Below are 20,226 nucleotides of genomic sequence, written 5' to 3' on the forward strand. Positions count from 1 at the left end.
ATATGAAGCAGCGAGAGTTAGACAGACACACACAGACAACAATAGAGAGAGAGAGAGAGAGAGAGAGAGAGAGAGAGAGAGAGAGAGAGAGAGAGAGAGAGAGAGAGAGAGAGAGAGAGAGAGAGAGAGAGAGAGAGAGAGAATCGAAAGTGAAGGAAGGAAGGAAGAATGGGTAGTAATAACAGCTTCTGAGAATGTGACAATACGGAAAACAGGAAGAAGACACTGCGAGACCTCCTCCTCCTCCTCCTCTTCCTTCTCCTCCTCCTCCTCTTCATTATTCAAAAACAACAAAAACAACAGTAGGACCGGTTAATATGAAGCAAAATTAGACAGGATTATTTCTTATTGTAAACCACGTGTGTGTATATTTAAGCAATTCGTGGTCTAATTTTACCCATTTTCTTTAGTCTACCAAAGGACCCAGGTTCGAGTCCCGCCGGAAGACGCTGGCTACTTTCAACCATCCCCGAGTGTTTGAAGATTACCCACGTGTTGCCCAGGTCTTCAGTCAACCCTAACTTCAGCGACGTCGGTCATGAGTCATACATCACGGCAGCCACTATAAATAAGATTCGTCTGCGCCACTAACAGGCTGGGGTCGTCCAAGGGGCCCCTCAAGAGAGTCTACCAGCGCTATGGGCAGCACGCAAATAAATGGGACTCGAACCTTGGTCCCCGGCGCTCACCACTCGGCCAGCGCCTCCCTAAATTCGCAATCTATATCTATACAAACAGAGATAAGAACCGTACTTTTTTATAATGGTGGTGATGGTGGTGGTGGGGTCAGGTACAGCCACCTCGGTCACAGCCTGATGCTGAGCGCTGCCGCTGCGAAGAAGTCACCATCTTGGGTCACACGGAACGAGGTCACACGCATAAAAGGTCACTAGTGTATTTACATGTATGAATGCAACGCACGCACACACGTACATGCGCGCGCGCACACACACGCACACACAAGCAAGAGATTATCTGGTTCAGTGTTTACTTTCTCTTGTTTCCAATTTCCTTTTTTTCTGTCATTTATTCTCCACTTCGGTTATTCATTTGGTTTCTCATTTATTTTATCGTTTATTCTTTCTGGTATTTATTATTCACATTGTTCGTCTTTTTTCTCCTTGTTTGTTCTTTATCATTTATTCTTTTTCTCGTTTATCCTTCACTTCATTTTTTCATTTATTTTTATCGTTTATTCTTTTTTATCATTTATTATGCACATTGTCCGTCTTGTTTTATTTACGTCATTTCGCTAACTTGGCTTTTTTTTTCTTTTATGTTTTACCAATTATTATTTTTTTCTATATCTTTTCGTTTTATTTTAATTTGGTTACCTCGTACTTAGTTTCCTTCTTTTTTAATTTCTTACAAACCAATATTTTCCCGGAATCTTTTTTTATACCAACAAGTTTTTCTTATATATAACTTTCGTGTTCTTAGCTTTGGTTACTTTTCTCTTACTTTCCTTCTTTTTTTATTTTTTTTTACAAGCGAGTTTTTTTTCAATGGTCAATGTTCTCCTGACACGATTTTCAAACACTGACTTACCTCGGCTTCCTATTTTCTTTTCCTTCTTTGATTTTTTTCGTTTAGCATCAGCACATTCTCATCACTTCATTATACGTATGCAATGATTATATACATTTCCTCCACTTTTCACACGCTATTATTATTATTATTTCGCTTTCTGTCGTTTGTCATTTGTTTCCTCCTTTGAATCTTACGTTGTATCATATGTTAGTCTTTTTTTCCTTTTTTCGTTCCTTCTTTTCTTTCTTCTTTCTTTTTTTTTAGTTCCCCGTTTTATCACATGCTAGTTCTTCCTTCCTTCCTTCCATCCCTTCCTTTCTTTCCATGCACTTTCCTTCCTTCTTTCAATTCGGCTTTGTATCATATGTTAGCCTTTCCTTTCTCATTTCTTTCCTTGTTTCCTCGTTTTCAATTCAATGTCTTTCGTTTCTTCTTCTTTTTGTTTTTTTAGATTGATTTAGTTAGTAGTTCCGTATGTTGTCTCTTCCCTCCTTCCTTTTCCTTCGTTAATTCCTTTCTTCCTTTTTTTTCAATTCAGTTTCCTTCGTTCTTTCTTTCTTTTCTCGCTTTCTATTCAATGTCTTTCTTTTCTTCCCTTTTTAGGTTGATTTAGTTAGTAGTACAATATGTTAACTCTTCCTTCCTTCATGCCTTCTTTCTTTTCAATTCAGTTTCCTTCCTTCTTTCCTTCTTTTCCGGTTCTCAGTTCAATGTCTTTCTTAATCTTTCCATTTTAGTTTTATTTATTTAGTAGTACAATATGTTAACTCTTCCTTCCTTCATGCCTTCCTTCTTTTCAATTCAGTTTCCTCCCTTCTTTCCGTCCTTCCTTCGTTCTTGCATCAGTACAATAGCTCTCGGCGTCTTCGTTTAATCTTTCACAACACTTTAGATTTGCCAACACATACTAACACACACACACTTAGTCGCTCGTTCCTTGCCTGCATATCTCTCTTACTTCCATTACGAGTGTTCTCATTTTAGTTTCGTTTAAAGTCTTCCTGCTGTGAAATATAAGAGAGGTTACAATTACCAACACGCGCACACACACACACACACACACACACACACACGTTGCTTGCATGCATTTCTCTGTCTTACTTTTTTCCTCCTCCTCCTCCTCCTCTCACTTTCTTTTCCTTTTCTTCTTTTTCTTTACTTAGAGAGAGAGAGAGAGAGAGAGAGAGAGAGAGAGAGAGAGAGAGAGAGAGAGAGAGAGAGAGAGAGAGAGAGAGAGAGAGAGAGAGAGAGTAAAGCATTTGGAAAGAGAAGAAAACATATATGCCCCCCCCCCCTCTCTCTCTCTCTCGAAACTTAATACAATGGTAGCAGAAAAGGAGTAAAGAGCTCCTCTCTCTCTCTCTCTCTCTCTCTCTCTCTCTCTCTCTCTCTCTCTCTCTCTCTCTCTCTCGCGTGCCCACTTTCGCTTTCTCCAACACGGTACATTTTCCTTCACACTTCTTGCATTCCTTCCTTCCCACAAGACTCAATTTCTTTTTTTCTTTCTTTTCTTTTCTTTTTTTCTTATCAACGACCACAAAAAAATATACGTAACAATGGGTCTTACAATGCACTGACAATGACTACTACTATTACTACTACTACTACGACTACTACTACTACTATGACTACTACTGCTACTACTCAGACAATGAAAACATCAATAATAAGAAAAATAATGACAAGAAAATCGTAAATAACTTATAAAAAAACAGACAATTATTATGACTTTATTGCGGTAGTAGTAGTAGTAGTAGTAGTAGTAGTAGTAGTAGTAGTAGTAGTAGTAGTAGTAGTAGTAGTAGTTATAACACTTTACAAGCAAACGTAGTAATAGTAGTAGAAGTAGTAGTAGTGGTGGTGGTGATTGTGGTGGTCACTGTCTCAACTCCACTTATTCTCACTTGATCACCTCAAAACACCACTTTCCAGACACCACTTATGACTCTTCTCGCTCTTACACGCTCTCCCAAGCCTCGCCGAGTCACTATACCGCCCACCGATCTCCCTCTCTCTCTCTCTCTGTCAAAGCGTTCCACAAGGGGCGAATGTTAGCGGGCGAGTGAGAGCCAGACGGAGAAGGCGACACGCACATCCTACCTCCTCGACGCTTGATAGACTACTGAGACAAGCGAGAAAGAGAAGGGGAAGGGGATGGGGAGGAGGAGGAGGAGAGGGGAGAGGTGATGGAGAGAAGGGGGGAGGGAGGAGGCTGAAGAGGGAGAGAAAGATGGAGAGAGGAGGAAAGAGGGAGGGAAAGGTGTATAATCCCTCCTCTTTCCCTCCATATTTTCCATAGATAAACGAATATGATAAGGAGAACGGAGGAGAGGAGGGAGAGAGAAGGAGGAGGAGGAGAGGAGGGAGAGAGAAGGAGGAGGAGGAGGGAGGGAGGGAAAGGTGAGGAGGTAACATTATTCTTCTCTTATCTCTCCCCTTCTCCTTCTCCTCCTCCTCCTCTCCTTCTCTTTCGCTCTCCTCGTCTTTCATTCTCCTCTCCCCCTTATTAGTTTGACAGCGTGCAATCTACGGTGAAACTAATGATGATGTTTTTATTTTCACGTTTTATGCCTTCCTTTTCTTAATTCCCTTCTTCTATCCTTTTAAAATCCTCCCTTACATTTGTTTTTTCCTTCATTACTTCATCGGAACAACTATCTATTTTTTTCTACCTTCCTCTTCCCTTTCTTCCATATCCTTTTAAAATCTTTACTTATTTTTTTTTTTTCCACTTTATCACTTCGTCGTTTTCGGCTCTCACAACTATTTTACCAGAAGTCCAAAAGGTTCAATGTGGGGTCTGAATATCTATGTGAATCTATGTAAAGGACCACAACCACAATCACCAACACCACCCTCTTAAAAGAATCCATATCTCTTAACTAATATCAGAAGCCTCAGAGGATCTATGGGATGTGAATATCTATGTAAATCTACGTTAACATAACCACCACCACCAGCATCTTGGCAGCATCCTCATTACATCTCCCACGAACGCATCAAGACATCCCACGACCCCTAACCAAGACTCCAACAGATCTCTAGTCTCTTACACACAGTCTGAACCTACAGTATAGTGACCACAAGGCATATTAATATACTTACATGGGTATAAGTGAAGGCATGTATCCAGCCCCCCCTTGCTCAGCCCTCACCGCCATTGGAACTGTTCTGCGCATGCGTGGGTTCAAGAGACAGCTCGAACACACTGACTCGAACACAAGAGATTCAGATCCGTATTGTCAGTCGCGTCCAACCCTCACACAAACTATTTTCAAAGGCCACAAAGGAGATGAGTCGGATTCTAAGGAGTCTTTTAGGTTAATAGTACTGCAATGTGATGGATAGGATTTTGAGTGAGTGTTTTCGTAGCGAGTATAAGGGATTGAATAGCTCAGTGCATGGCGCCTGGTAACTTGTGTCCTTTTGATAGATATTGACACCCGTAATAGATGCCCAATGCTCTCCCTCCACACGCACCCACACACCCACACAGGATATTGAGTGTTAGTGTTTTCGTAAAGAATATAAGAGATTGAAATGCTTAGTGTATGATGGCTGGTAACTTGCGTCCTCTTGAAAGATAATTGACACCCATATTAGTGCCCAATGCTCTCTCTCCACACACACACACACACACACACACACAGGATATTGAGTGTTAGTGTTTTCGTAAAGGATATAAGAGATTGAAATGCTTAGTGTATGATGGCTGGTAACTTGTGTCCTCTTGAAAGATTACTGACACCCATATTAGTGCCCAATGCTCTCTCTCCACACACACACACAGGATATTGAGTGTTAGTGTTTTCGTAATGAATATAAGGGATTGAAATGCTTAGTGTATGATGGCTGGTAACTTCCTGTCTTCTTGAAAGATAATTGACACCCATATTAGTGCCCAATGCTCTCTCTCTCTCCACACATACACACACACAACAGGAATAAGACATGAAATAAAACAACTCCCTATTACCAAACTATTTATTGAAAAAAAAAAATGAAAGGATCCAGTTATAGCTAACGTCGTAAGTCAAAATACCGAATATGGAGAGTGAGGAAACACTGAGACACACACAGACAGAGCAGAGTCCGGCATCTCCTCAAGGGTTGGGCTATACAGTATTTATATCTCCCGGCACACACGCACACACACACACACACACACACACACAGCAATGCCTACCTGGGACTCGGCTGTGGTATAAAACATTGGAATAAGGCAGAGTCCCCTTGATAGGCCAGCCCCCTCTTCTCTCTCCTCCTCCTCCTCTCATGCCCACACCAGCACCAGGGTAAGGGAACAGAAGGGGGCTGATGCTATACATGGCTACATACAGTGGTGCTTCTTGGCTCCGTAATACAGTCTTAGGGAGAGTTGTGGAATAGGAGTGTGGCCAGCTTGATCGCATGTGTCGCGTTGTAACCCAAAGAGCTGTGTGATATTTGAATGGGTGGTAATATGATAGTGTTTCTTGGGGCTTTGGTTGTTCTTTGAGGGCCTGATGATACCTAGACCACTCACACACACACATGAAAAAGCATTATTATATCGGTTTAAACTATGCAGTGTTATGAAAAGAGCTGTGATATTTGAATTGATGGTAATATGATAGTGTTTCTTGGGGCTCTGGTTGTTCTTTGAGGGCCTGATGATGATACCTAGACCACTCACACACACACACGAAAAAGACTATTGTATATGTATCAGTTCAAACTATGCTGTGTTATGAAAAGAGCTGTGTGATATTTGGATTCTCGGTGATGTGAGTGTTTCTTGGGGCTCTGGGTAGTTTTTTGAGAGCCTGAGGATACCTAGAACACAGACACTCACACACATGAAAAGGCATTATTGTATCCGTAAACGTTTGAATTACGCTGTGTTGTTACGAAATGGGACACGTGAAATTCAGATTGCGGCTACGATAGTGTTGTTTTGTGTTCCTGGTATTAATTTGAGACCCTGATGATACCTAGAACACACAAACACACACAGAAAAAAGCACTTATGGCAGCGTAAGTTTCAATATCGCTCAGCTCTTTCGGTCACAACAAGACACCTGAGATGAAGTCCGCCACACACTCCCCTATTCCACGCCTCTCATCTTAGGTAATAATATCCTCCTGACACAAACACTAACATAAAAAAAACTTGCTCCTACGGACGTCGGCGGCCTAATACTCAGACCCGGGAATGTTGCATACGGCGCATAACATAGAGCCGCATTCGTCAACGTATCGGACTCCCACTACGACCATTTCCCAAGGCCACAGGGAAGACTAGCCGAGTTTTCATGGGTGGTTTTCCCGTTCGTGGTGCAGAAGTTATGTAAAACTATCACCAGCATCACAAAACGGTTCATGAAAATCACAGTAACTTCAACGAGAGGCTTTACGAACAGGCGAACTGAGGCACCGATACGTCTTAGAATATGGGTTTCAAAGATCCATCGAGGGAGTGAAGGGAAGGGAAGGTAAGTAAGCAGGGGATACACCTTTGTGCAATAGGTAAAAACTCAACTTTATTTGCTCGTATAAAACCTGCAAAGGACCTGCGTTTTTAAGGGGTGAGGAAAGTATCAGGAATACAAGAAACAGTTCAGGCCATGTCCCAGTCCCAGCCTTACCGATGCCCTTACAGTCCGACACATGGGTTCAGGGTCCACCTCACGGCACATCCCTTCAGCAACTGGATATAAGGGACTGCCGCGGCACATATAAAACCCTAACACACACACACACACATATAGTTCTTGTAAAACCTTATATACAACTAGCGTGTGAGTGACTTTCTAAGCGGACTTTCTCTGGGGCTGACTGGCTGGCTGGGTGGCTTGCGGACTGCCCTGACCACATCGAGTAATAAACGTTATGAATGAGATACACTTGACACGGGCGTAGCGAGACACGGCCTAGAGTAGCGTTTCCATATAGTAATAGTAATGTGTGTGTATGGTATGTAACAGCTCCTATACAGTCAACACATGTGGGAGGGAAGGAACATGAGGAAGGAGTAGGGATATAAGGAGGTTACTAATGCGAATGACTGACTGACAAGTAGAGGATAGGGGGGTGGTAGAAGTAGTAGTAGTAGTAGTAGTAGTAGTAATAAAATAAGAGGGTACAGAGATATGAGAAACCAGAAGTAGTAAAAATTCAAGGATGCCAGAAACAAATGAAGGGCTATTTTCCTACTGACTGACTGACCTACCTCTTCATTGATAGATAAACGTAAATAATAAACAGTTAAACATTAGTGGAGGTAAAATCGAAGGCTTCAGAAATAATGAGAAGGCAGAAAGGTTGAAGTCTAAGGCTACGGGAACAGGAGGAGGGATTTTCACTAGACTAACTAACCTCTTGGCTGACAAATAAACAGGAAAGGGCAGATGTAGTAGTAGTAGTAGTAGTAGTAGTAGTGGTAGTGGTAGTGGTAGTAGTAGTAGTAGCAGCAAACACCTGACTATGATGAGATACTTTTACGACTTTTTAAACATTGTGGTGACGAGCGGTATACTTGATGGTAGTGATGGTGTTGATGGTGATGGTGATGATGATAAGCAAGTACGGACTCAACAGTGGTGGCATAAACTGAACGAACACAGAAGCAAAAGACATGAAAAAATAATAATAATAATAATAATAGATATTAATAAAAATAATACACTAATAACATAATTCATCACATCTGATCCCAATAGGTTCGCCAAGGCCTCTTTCTCTTAGCTGCCGGGCGATTGAGTCTTCTGTCTTTCGTTCCTGTGGCTTTCCGTTCCTCTTTCTCTTCCGCTGTATTCTCTTGGGGCTTGGGTGGATGGGGCACGCAGGGACTAGCCACCTCCTCCACCCCCTCTTCCTTCCTCTTCTCTTCCCCTCCACTCTGTTGGGTCTAAAATGCAAAGGTTCTCGCTACGGATTTTGCCCGGACTGGTTAACACGAAGGTCGATATGTACGTGTTATTATCCAGATGAAATGTTAAGGAATTCAAGGTTGCTTTGGGTTTGTTTATGGGGAAGCATGGGAATATTGTTTACTTCTGTTTCTCTCTTTTATGTCCGATGAAACTAAGGAAACTCCCGACCATTCCTTAAATACACAAAGAAAAACGTGGTACTTTTTATGGGTATATCTCCATTTGTTTCCCTCCTTTTGTATGAGCGTAAAGAAACTCCGGCCTTAATCACAGGGAGAGAAACGCGAGCAAATTTTTACGAATATTTCTCCACCGATTTGCTTCTCTTGTGTCCTATGAAATTAAAGGAACTCCAAGTAGTTTTTAATTAAACAAAACGGATGAATTAGGGTATTTCTCCATTTCTCTTCTTTCCCATAAACGTAAAGAAACTCCAAGCGGTTTTCAGTTACACGAGAAACATATGAATTTAGTTATTTCTCTGTTTTTTTTTTACTTTCCCATAAACGTAAAGAAACTCCAAGTGGTTTTTAGCTACATGAGAAACATATGAATTTAGTTATTTCTGTTTTTTTACTTTTCCATAAACATAAAGAAACTCCAAGTGGTTTTTAGTGACACGAGAAACAGATGAATTTAGTTATTTCTCTGGTTGTTTTCCTTCCCATAAACATAAAGAAACTCCAAGCGGTTTTTAGTTACATGAGAAACACGCATTTAGTTATTTCTCTGGTTGTCTTCCTTCTCATAAACACCAAGAAACTCCAAGTGGTTTATGGTGACACGAGAAACATGAATTTAATTACTTTTCAGGATCTGCTCTTTCTATAAACATGAAGAAACTTACACGAGAAACATATGAGTTTAGTTATTTCTCTGGTTGTTTTCCTTCTCATAAACGTAAAGAAACTCCAAGCGGTTTTTAGTTACACAAGAAACATATGAATTTAATTACTTTTCAGGATCTGTTCTTCCCATAAACATAAAGAAACTCCAAGCGGTTTGTAGTTACACAAGAAACATGAATTTTAGTTATTTCTCCGTTTCTCTGTTCCCCATAAGCATAAGAAACTCCAAACTGTTTCTTAAATACATAAAGAAACTCCGTAAATTATTCCTCCACGTCTTTCCACACAAACCGCCATCTCAAGACTCCACACGACCCAACGCTTTAGGATCTGAACGCATCCTTTCGCGAGTCCCTAAGTGAAGGATCCTTGGGACTAGCAGAAAATAAATAAACTCAAACAAGAATGGCATGAACTAAATAAAAGAGACACATGATAATCCACCAATTGTCATGAACTTAAGACACATATAAAAACAATTATCCACCAATTGTTATGAACTTAAAGATACATACATACACACATGATGACCCACTATACAGAGAAAGTCGTGAATGAAGAGACTACAGTGGACCTTATATTTAGCACAAAAAAGGTATCAAAGAAGTTAATAGGTAAATGGAGGTGTTAGTTTAGTGAGATTGGCAATTTTTAGGGTGGTGGGACTGTGTGTGTGTGTGTGTGTGTGTGTGTGTGTGTGTGTGTGTGTGTGTGTGTGTGTGAAGGGGTCAGTTTAAGAAGTGTGTTATAGAGGATAGAAATAATGATGATGATTATTGGGGTGCTCTTTCTTGGCGCAGGATAGAAATGAGAAAATGCACTAAAATGAGGGTCTACTATTCTAATGGGAAGGGTTCAAGCGTCCATTCCAACACAAGACAGCAAGGTAATGTGTGTTTGTGTATGTAAAGGGGTCAGCTTAAAGAGTGTGTTATAGAGGATAGAAATAAGAAAATGGACTAAAATGAGGGTCTACTATTCTAAGGGGAAGGGCTCGAGTCCGTTCCAACAAAAGACAGCAAGGTAATGTAAGTTTGTGTGGGAAGGAATAAGCTTTACGACATGTTATAAGGAAATCGTTTAAAGACAAATGCACTAAATAGAGGGTCCACTGCACTAAAGAAGAACAGATGTAGGGCAGTAAGGTTAAGTGACTCTAATACAGCCTTCCCTTACTGTATGTTGTGTGTGTGAATGATATGAACTCAAGGACATGTTAAAGAGAAATCCTACACATGAAATGCAATAAATAGAGGGTCCAAACATAAGACAGTGAGGGAAAGTGACCCTAAAACAGCCTTCCCTTACTGTATGTTATGTGTGAATGATATGAACTCAAGGACATGTTATAGAGAAATCCTACACATGAAATGCAATAAATAGAGGGTCCAAACATAAGACAGTGAGGTAAAGTGACCCTAAAACAGCCTTCCCTTACTGTATGTTGTGTGTGTGAATGATATGAACTCAAGGACATGTTATAGAGAAATACTACACATGAAACGCGATAAATAGAGGGTCCAAACATAAGACAGTGAGGTTAAGTGACCCTAAAACAGCCTTCCCTTACTGTATGTTGTGTGTGTGAATGATATGAACTCAAGGACATGTTATAGAGAAATCCTACACATGAAATGCAATAAATAGAGGGTCCAAACATAAGACAGTGAGGTTAAGTGACCCTAAAACAGCCTTCCCTTACTGTATGTTGTGTGTGTGAATGATATGAACTCAAGGACATGTTATAGAGAAATACAACACATGAAACGTGATAAATAGAGGGTCCACTGCACTCAAAATGAACAGACGTAGGACAGTAAGTTAAGTGACTCTAATACAGCCTTCCCTTACTGTATGTTATGTGTGTGAATGAAATGAACTTAAGGACATGTTATAGAGAAATACTACACATCAAACGCGATAAATAGAGGGTCCAAACATAAGACAGTGAGGTTAAGTGACCCTAAAACAGCCTTCCCTTACTGTATGTTATGTGTGTGAATGAAATGAACTCAAGGACATGTTATAGAGAAATACTACACATGAAACACGATAAATAGAGGGTCCACTGCACTCAAAATGAACAGACGTAGGACAGTAAGTTAAGTGACTCTAATACAGCCTTCCCTTACTGTATGTTATGTGTGAATGATATGAACTCAAGGACATGTTATAGAGAAATACTACACATGAAACACGATAAATAGAGGGTCCACTGCACTCAAAATGAACAGACGTAGGACAGTAAGTTAAGTGACTCTAATACAGCCTTCCCTTACTGTACGTTATGTGTGTGAATGATATGAACTCAAGGACATGTTATAGAAAAATCCTACACATCAAACGCGATAAATAGAGGGTCCACTGCACTCAAGAGGAACAAACTTAGGACAGTAAGGTTAAGTGCCCCCTATACACAAAGTCTTCCCCCACTACAGTGTTGACCAGTGTCCGTGACGACCCGCCACGGACCAAACTCTTACATGTTGTTGCATTTGTACTTGAAACATTACTTCTACCGCTAACAGTTAGTACTTACAATAGGTAAACTAAGCCCTTTGTAACAACCAAAAGACTTGGGTCCGATTTCGTAAACGTATCACGCCCCCATTACGACTGTTTCCTAAGGTCTCGGAGAAGGTTAACCGGGTGTTCGTGGGTGGTGGTTTTCCGTTCGAGGTGCGGAAGTCGTGTAAAACTATCACTGGCATCACGAAACAGTCCATGGAAGTATCAACGGGTACTTCCACGAGGCTTTTCAGATAGGTTTTGCAGAAGTCATGGAAAAGTATCACTGGCATCACAAAACAGTTCATGGAAATATCAACGGGTACTTCCATGATAGGCTTTTCAGACAGGTGATGCAGAAGTCATGGAAAATTATGGCTGGTATCTCAAAACAGTCCATGAAAATCCCAGCGGCAACTTCAATGAGAGGCTTTTCAGATAGGTTTTGCAGGAGTCATGGAAAACTATCACTGGCATCACGAAACAGTCCATGAAAATCCCAGTGCAACTTCCACAAGAGGGTTTTCAGACAGGTGATTGCAGAGGTCATGTACAACTATGGCTGGGATCACAAAACAGTCCTTGAAAATCCCACTACTAACTTTTATGATAGGCTTTTCAAACAGGTGATGCAGAGGTCATGTAAAACTATGGCTGGGATCACAAAACGGTCCATGAAGATCCCAGCGGCAACTTCCAAGAGAGGCTTTTCAAACAGGTGATGCAGGAGTCGTGTATAACTATGGCTGGGATCTCAAAACAGTCCATGAAGATCCCAGTGGCAACTTCCAAGATAGGCTTTTCAAACAGGTGATGCAGAGGTCATGTAAAACTATGGCTGGGATCACAAAACAGTCCTTGAAAATCCCACTACTAACTTTTATGATAGGCTTTTCAAACAGGTGATGCAGAGGTCATGTAAAACTATGGCTGGGATCACAAAACAGTCCTTGAAAATCCCACTGGCGGACACTTCTTCTATGAGACTCTTTTCAAACAGGTGTATACTGAGGTTTACACGATTTCTGGATCTTGAGCGGGAAAATTACCACCCATGAAAACTGGGTTAATCTTCTCTGCGGCGTTAGGAAACAGTTGTAATGGGAGTGTGAGGCGTTTATGAGTACGGGCTTTGGAGAGGAGCCTGCTGGACAGCCAACTACAATATACATTAACACTTTGGTGATGAAGGTCGGTGCAAATGATACAAGGTGATGATTTGCACCGCCTGGCTATGATAACACTTCTTCACTTTGCCGCGAGTGAGGAAGAGGCCCTTAAAAGATTAACTATACATATTGGTGTTGCCTTACCAGACGTTACAATGCGGTCTATGTACAGATACCCCACAAGGATATGTCTCCAATACTTTTACCATGGACACTGTGCTGCCCTCGGTGCTGAGTTACAGATACCCCAGCAAGGATGTGTCTCAATTACCCCAGACAGCCCTTACTCTTCTGTGTCTGTCCTGAGGTGCTGAGTTACAGATACACCAGCAAGGATGTGTCTCAATTACCCCAGACAGCCCTTACTCTTCTGTGTCTGTCCTGAGGTGCAGAGTTACAGATACCCCAGCAAGGATGTGTCTCAACTACCCGACAGCCCTTACTCTTCTGTGTCTGTCCTGGGGTGCTGAGTTACAGATATACCAGCAAGGATGTGTCTCAACTACCCCACGCAGCCCTTACTCTTCTGTGTCTGTCCTGGGGTGCTGAGTTACAGATACACCAGCAAGGATGTGTCTCAACTACCCCACGCAGCCCTTACTCTTCTGTGTCTGTCCTGGGGTAAGTTATATTAGACATGCAAGTAAGGACATGTTTCAATTTCTACCCCAGATGACCTCTACTCCCTGTGTCTGTCCTGGGGTAAGTTACATTAGATACCCCTGCAAGGACATCTCAACTTATACCCCAGATGACCTCTACTCCCTGTGTCTGTCCTGGGGTAAGTTACATTAGATACCCCTGCAAGGACCTCTCAACTACCCCAGGCAACCTCTACTCTTCTGTCTGTCCTGGGGTATGTTATATTAGACATGCAAGTAAGGACATGACTCAACCTCTACCCCAGACAGCCCTTATTCCTCCATGCCTTCTCTGGGGTGAGTTACAAGACACCCTATCGATGACATGTCTCAATTTCTACCCAGGGGTGAGTTATCATAGACACCCCAGTTAGGACATGCCACCAGTACCCCAGACACATCCACCCCTCCTCCTCCATGCCTCTCCTGGGGTGAGTTACTTCAACACCCCAGTAAGAACGCATCACACCTACCCCAGACACATCCTCCCCTCCTCCATGCCTGGGTGAGCTATTTCAGACACCCCAGTAAGGATGTGCGACCTCTACCCAAGACACCCCCTCCTCAATCCTGCCCTTAGGTGCGCTATTTCAAACACCCCAGTACATTTACCCCAGACAGCTCCTCCCCCGGGCTAGTTCCAGGCTGGGGGGAGTTACATGAACCTGTCTTGGGGTCTGAATGGCAGCGTGCCCGAGACTGTGGTGGGTGGGATCATGCCAAGGGGGTTGAAGAGGTTCTGCAGGGCGGGAGGGAGGGGGTAGGGGTTCGGGAGACTAGCTGCCGCAACTGCCGCCGCTGCAGCCGCCGCAGCCGCCGAGGAGGTAGACTGCAGGTTATAGGTGGGGGATGTGGCTAGGGGGTCTTGGGGGGCAGGGGGGAGGAAGGGGGAGGCAGCGTTCGTGTTTGTTGAGGAGATCGTTCCCGAGCTGCTTGAGGAGGTGGATAGCATGGTGATGGTGGTGTGTGGGGCGGGGCTACCACTACTACTGGAAGTGGTGGGGGAGGTGGTGGTAGGGGTGGGGGGCGAGGAAGGGGGGTTGACGGGAGTGAGGGTGGCACTGGAGGCCGGTGGAGGGCTCAGGGAGGTCACACTGATAACCTGACGTGTCTCGGAGGGGGTTGATGTTGGGGTCGCGGAGGAAACGACTGGGGTGACGGAAATGCCGGAGGGGATTGGAGAGGAGTCCTGGGTGGGGCGGCGTGGGGGAGGGGAGGGGGAGGAGGCGGGGCTGTCGAGACATATGATCTGTGGACTGACCGAACCCGAGGAGTGAGGCGAGAATGCCGCGCCACCACTGCTGCCGCCGGCCGGAGTCAGAAGCCCACTGGTGCCGTTGGACGAGGCTGTGAGGGAGAGCAAGTCAGTACAGCAATGATCACAAAGGTTCTTACATGCTAACCTAGTCTGCAATGTTCGTCAATACTCAATACAGCTTCCAACAAACTCCTATGTGATGCTTGTCAGTGTTCCTCCAATCATAAACCTTCTTACATGCTGACCTATGATGCAATGAACCTAACCTAGTCTGCAGTGTTTGTCAATAGTCAATACAGCTTCCCACAAACTATTATGTAATCGGTCACAATGGTTTTACATCCTAACCTATGATGCAATGGACCTAACCTAGTCTGCAATGTTTGTCAATACTCAATACAGCTTCCTACAAACTATTCTGTAATCGATCACAAAGGTTCTTACATGCTAACCTATGACGCAATGGACCTAACCTAGCCTGCAATGTTCGTCAATACTCAATACAGCTTCCTACAAACTATTCTGTAATCGATCACAAAGGTTTTTACGTGCTAACCTATGACGCAATGGACCTAACCTAGTCTGCAATGTTCGTCAATACTCAATACAGCTTCCTACAAACTATTCTGTAATCGATCACAAAGGTTCTTACATGCTAACCTATGATGCAATGGACGTAACAGTCTGCAGTGTTTGTCAATACTCAACACAGCTTCCTACAAACTATTATGTAATGCTTGTCAAGTGTTCCTGCAATCCTAAAGCTTCTTACATGCTAACCTATGATGTAATGGACCTAACCTAATCTGCAATGCTTATCAATACTCCTACACTCATACAGCTTCCTACATGCTAATCTAAAATGCTTATCAGTGTTCCTACAATATAAAGTCTCTTGTACCCTAATCTATTATGCAATGGACCTAACAACCTAATCTGCAATGCTTGTCAATACTCCTACACTCATACAGCTTCCTACATGCTAACCTAAAATGCTCCACAGTGTTCCTACGATATACAGTCTCTTGTACCCTAATCTATAATGCAATGGGCCCAACAACCTAATCTGCAATGCTTGTCAATACACAGACAATTATACAGCTTCCTATACACTCATCTACTGTACTTGTCACTGTTAAGGCAATCATATTTCTTCTTCCACACTATTCCATACCTTATTCAACCTCAACACTTGACAATACTTAACTTCAGAAAGCTCAACAGTGATAATCAACCACATTACAACCTATATATTTTCTTAGTTGCATGTAAAAGGAATAAGTCTCCCATCAAACTTAATTTTTTCCATTGCTTATCTTACATCATGCATTAGAAATCTTGACCCACATTTGGCTAGTCCTGCCACACTAATCTGTCACTTAACCTCAACCAGTGACAACCAACCTCAAAACAACCTAGTACTCTATTTAGATGCATGTAAAAGGTTCATTTCTCCCATTGAACTCAGTCTACCATTTCTTAATCTACGTCATGCATGAGTGACGTAATCCACACTTGGTCATTCCTGCCACACCAAACATTTCTAAGCCATGACCTTTGACGGCAGAACCAGAAAGTAAGTGTTAGTTCAAGAGCTCGGTTAGTGGTTAGCGAGGTCACCCATGCTGCTAAATCCTCAGGTCATGCTAAGATAAGTGGTTAACCGTAATGTAGTATAGAGAAAATGGGCAAGGTAACACGCTAACTCTAATATTTTGAGAACTTAAAGGAGAAAATGCTTACACTGTCATGCACTGGTGTTAGATAAATGATGAAAAATTATGTGAAAATAATACCAAAAACAGGTCAGTCTCAGCCTCCCACCTTGCTTAGCTTAACACAGCAATGCAAACTGGACACACACAGAGAAAAAAAGAAAAGAAAAAAAGACAAACTGAAAATATAATAATAAAAATGAGCAGAGGAATATGAGAGTCAGGGTCACTTCCTTCCTACCCCTCTCCCCTTTGTCCTAAGCCCTGTGTTCTCAAGTCCTCGCCGGTCGGTCACACACATACGCATGTACGTCGATGTCTGTATAAGGTAGTGACGCGTTCCATAAGCTCAAGACACTTCCCCACTCTCGCTGCTTCACAGAGGTAGGTACAGTCTGGTCCTGCTGATGGTTGTTAAAATGTGCCACACCAAGGTCCTATTTAACTTAACAATTCCTTCCTTTCTCTAGGCACTTCTTATCCTACAATTCCTGCTTTCTCTCATGGTACTAAAAAATAATTCAGCTTTCTTCAGTGAGGGATTCTACAACAAACCCCAAAGCATGTTATCAGATCTCTCGGCCCATAATTCTTTTTCTTTATGTATAACTGTTTTGAGTGGCTAGCAATATACTCTGTGGCAACACTGTCTACTGCATGTCCAAGGAGCAGCGTCTGTGTTGGCAATGACGCTCCCCAACCCAGGCAACAGGATTGATTTAGAGGTGTGTGTTGTCATGGCGCCGCAAATGCCAGCAACATTAGCCGACGCACACATTCCCTCAGTTCCCCCCAAAAGCCGGGTTAGAGCACCTGTATACTGGGAGAGCAGCGACAACTCCAACATCTTCGCTGCCACTCTTTTATGTTGTCACCAGTGTCCCCTACGTCAAGACCTAGTTGCCTACCATCTCTCTCAACTCCTCCCTAAACATCCTACTTCTCATTCATAACCTTCAGCTCTTGTATCATGCTATCATCAGTGTCTACGGCAAGAGAGCGAGGACAGCAATGGACTCTAGGAAAATGGCAAATCTTTCTTCTCTGAGGCTTCCTACAACAGCGGCCAAAGCATGTTATTATTATCTCATTCGGTCCAAAATCTTTGCCGGGGAGAGAAGGAAATGGTGACCTATCCTGGAGTAGTCGCCAATGTCCCAGTACATAAGTAAGTTCTCTAGCACAAAACCACCTGCCCTGCTGTGGTGGTGACCCTGACAACCTGAGAACACACAGCTGACCACAGAGCAAAACCCCTGCCCCCGACACAAGCCCCACTAGCACTGAACACTAGGGCAAAGGGCATAGGGCATTTCTCAAGCAGGAGGCATGTATGTATGTATGTATGTACACCACACGCCACACCAATGTACAGGGTAGTACTTACACGAGAGGGACTTCCTAAAGACGAGTCGCTTGCCAGGATCAACCTCTCCTACGCACCAAGAATCATTTGACTTAGTGCCCTCTGCAAGCACAAAAGTTTTAAGTAATTTCACGGACTCCACCTCACCAGTGTTTTTTTTTGCTCTATAATCTTTTATAATCACTAAATACAAGGTCAACCAACATCATCATCATCATCATCATTTGACTTAGTGCCTTCTGCAAGCACAAAAGTTAAGTAATTTCACGGATTCCATCTCACCCAAAGGCAGTGATTTTTGGCTTACAATCTTTTATAATCAACCAAGGTCAACCAACATCATTAGCATCAGTATCAATGTGACCTGACCTCACCTCACTTCACCTCTTGACCTGCCTGCCCTTGCATACATCAAAAGCTGGTACTGGCTGGCTGGGTGGGTCATGCAAGGTCCCTGGCCCATCAAGGCTCTCTAACTGACAGACTTGAGCTCTAGATAACTGCTTGACTGAATGTATTGGCATGGATTAACATTCACACCCTGTAGAGTGTGTTATGTTAGCTGGCAGTAGTAGTAGTAATAGTAGTTGTTGTGGTGTCTGTAGTAAGTAAGGAAGGAAAAGCATCAGTGAATAATTAAAACCATAAAAATTGTATATCCAAAAGCAATCTCTCTCTCTTTAGGACATTAAACTTATTCAAGACTAAGGCATAAAATGGTACAAAACAAAGGTCCATATTCTTAAACATATCAGGCCCCCATTACGACTGTTTTCCAAGGCCACAGGGAAGGCTAACCGGGTTTTCATGGGTGGTTCTCCAGTTCAAGGTGTGGAAGTCATGTACAACTATCACTGGGATCGCAAAACAGTCCATGAAAACCCCAGCAGCAACTTCCACGAGAGGCTTTTCAAACAGGGGAACCAAGGCGCTGATATGTGTAAGAACAATGACTATACTCTTAATGTGCAGTGAAGTATTGGTACAAAGTGAAGACATGTATAGCAAACAGAGAGAAGGGAAGGCAGTGGGTTGGTAGGTGGGTGGATAGGTGGGTGGGTAAGCACTTTCTCTACACAAGGGTGGTGGTGGTGGTTCAGTACTCTGCCAGGATATGCAAGCAGGTAGTGAGAGGTGTTTGGGTGAGTCCTGTGATGTGGTGAATACGGAAAGGATGTAAGTTGACCCTCCCAATGCGTTCTTTCATGATTCCAAGACACAGACGATTGTTCCACCCTTGCAAAATAGCTCCTCCTAATATAGATGTTCTTTCATGATTTCTGGACACAAACTGTTCAATTATTCCACCCTTGCAAAATAGCTCCTCCTAATATAGATGTTCTTTCATGATTTCTGGACACAAGCAGTTCAGTTATTTCACCCTTGCAAAATAGCTCCTCCTAATATAGATGTTCTTTCATGATTTCTAGACACAAACAGTTCAATTATTCCACCCTTGCAAAATAGCTCCTCCTAATACAGATGTTCTTTCATGATTTCTAGACACAAACAGTTCAATTATTCCACCCTTGCAAAATAGCTCCTCCTAATACAGATGTTCTTTCATGATTTCTAGACACAAACAGTTCAGTTATTCCACCCTTGCAAAATAGCTCCTCCTAATATAGATGTTCTTTCATGATTTCTAGACACAAACGGTTCAGTTATTCCACCCTTGCAAAATAGCTCCTCCTAATACAGATGTTCTTTCATGATTTCTAGACACAAACAGTTCAGTTATTTCACCCTTGCAAAATAGCTCCTCCTAATATAGATGTTCTTTCATGATTTCTAGACACAAACGGTTCAGTTATTCCACCCTTGCAAAATAGCTCCTCCTAATATAGATGTTCTTTCATGATTTCTAGACACAAACGGTTCAGTTATTCCACCCTTGCAAAATAGCTCCTCCTAATATAGTTTCTCCTTCTCTGTATGCTTCCCCAAAATGTTCTAATTAGTAAAGTTTTCCACACAATGTCCCTTCATGATTCTACTACCATGTCCTCTTTGTATATGCAGACAAAATTCATTTCCAGGTTTATTAACAATGGTAAGCCTGACTACGTAGACTATATTTTTACATAGAAAATCAGACCACAGACCCCATGGTCCAGATTAGGTGGTCTGTCCTTAAACCTAAGTGATTCTACATTAATCAGATGGCTCCAAAACTTTGCATTTCAACTCTAGTTAATTTAAGTTGAAGGAAGTGTCGATCGATGATAATTGGAGATGATAGTTGGAGATGATAATTTTCCATTTTCTTCATAAACT

At 42.5% G+C, this 20,226-nt stretch overlaps 2 protein-coding genes and 2 long non-coding RNA genes across 17 annotated transcripts in view; 2 read left to right on the forward strand and 2 right to left on the reverse strand.

The window, feature by feature from the left end:
* LOC127002229 (mucin-5AC-like) overlaps positions 1 to 4,681 on the reverse strand; it is a 26,060-nt gene extending 21,379 nt beyond the window's left edge. The window contains exons 1-2 of one of the 7 annotated variants that reach the window (XM_050868013.1): positions 4,636 to 4,680; positions 754 to 2,534 (exon numbers count right to left, since the gene is read on the reverse strand). The gene's annotated coding sequence lies outside the window, so the exon portion shown is untranslated. Of the gene's footprint in view, positions 1 to 753; positions 2,535 to 3,442; positions 3,647 to 4,635 lie in introns of those variants that run through there. The other 6 variants (XM_050868017.1, XM_050868019.1, XM_050868015.1 and 3 more) reach the window with 6 other exon arrangements.
* Positions 4,682 to 5,500: 819 nt separating this feature from the next.
* LOC127002230 (E3 SUMO-protein ligase PIAS2-like) overlaps positions 5,501 to 20,226 on the reverse strand; it is a 32,871-nt gene continuing 18,145 nt past the window's right edge. For 5 of the 8 annotated variants that reach the window (XM_050868022.1, XM_050868025.1, XM_050868023.1 and 2 more), the window contains exons 11-12: positions 17,971 to 18,051; positions 11,577 to 14,957 (exon numbers count right to left, since the gene is read on the reverse strand). In XM_050868022.1, coding sequence (XP_050723979.1) covers positions 14,266 to 14,957; positions 17,971 to 18,051 — 773 coding nt within the window. In that variant the 3' untranslated portion in view covers positions 11,577 to 14,265. Of the gene's footprint in view, positions 8,420 to 11,576; positions 14,958 to 17,970; positions 18,052 to 20,226 lie in introns of those variants that run through there. The other 3 variants (XM_050868028.1, XM_050868029.1, XM_050868026.1) reach the window with 3 other exon arrangements.
* On the forward strand, positions 8,413 to 10,882 carry LOC127002231 (uncharacterized). The gene is made up of 2 exons (XR_007755902.1): positions 8,413 to 10,699; positions 10,832 to 10,882. It is a non-coding gene; the product is annotated as an uncharacterized LOC127002231 (long non-coding RNA).
* On the forward strand, positions 15,193 to 15,444 carry LOC127002232 (uncharacterized). Its single transcript, XR_007755903.1, has 2 exons — positions 15,193 to 15,304; positions 15,409 to 15,444. It is a non-coding gene; the product is annotated as an uncharacterized LOC127002232 (long non-coding RNA).

This window comes from Eriocheir sinensis, chromosome 22, assembly GCF_024679095.1.
Source record: "Eriocheir sinensis breed Jianghai 21 chromosome 22, ASM2467909v1, whole genome shotgun sequence".
NCBI classification, from domain to species: Eukaryota; Metazoa; Arthropoda; class Malacostraca; order Decapoda; family Varunidae; genus Eriocheir; species Eriocheir sinensis.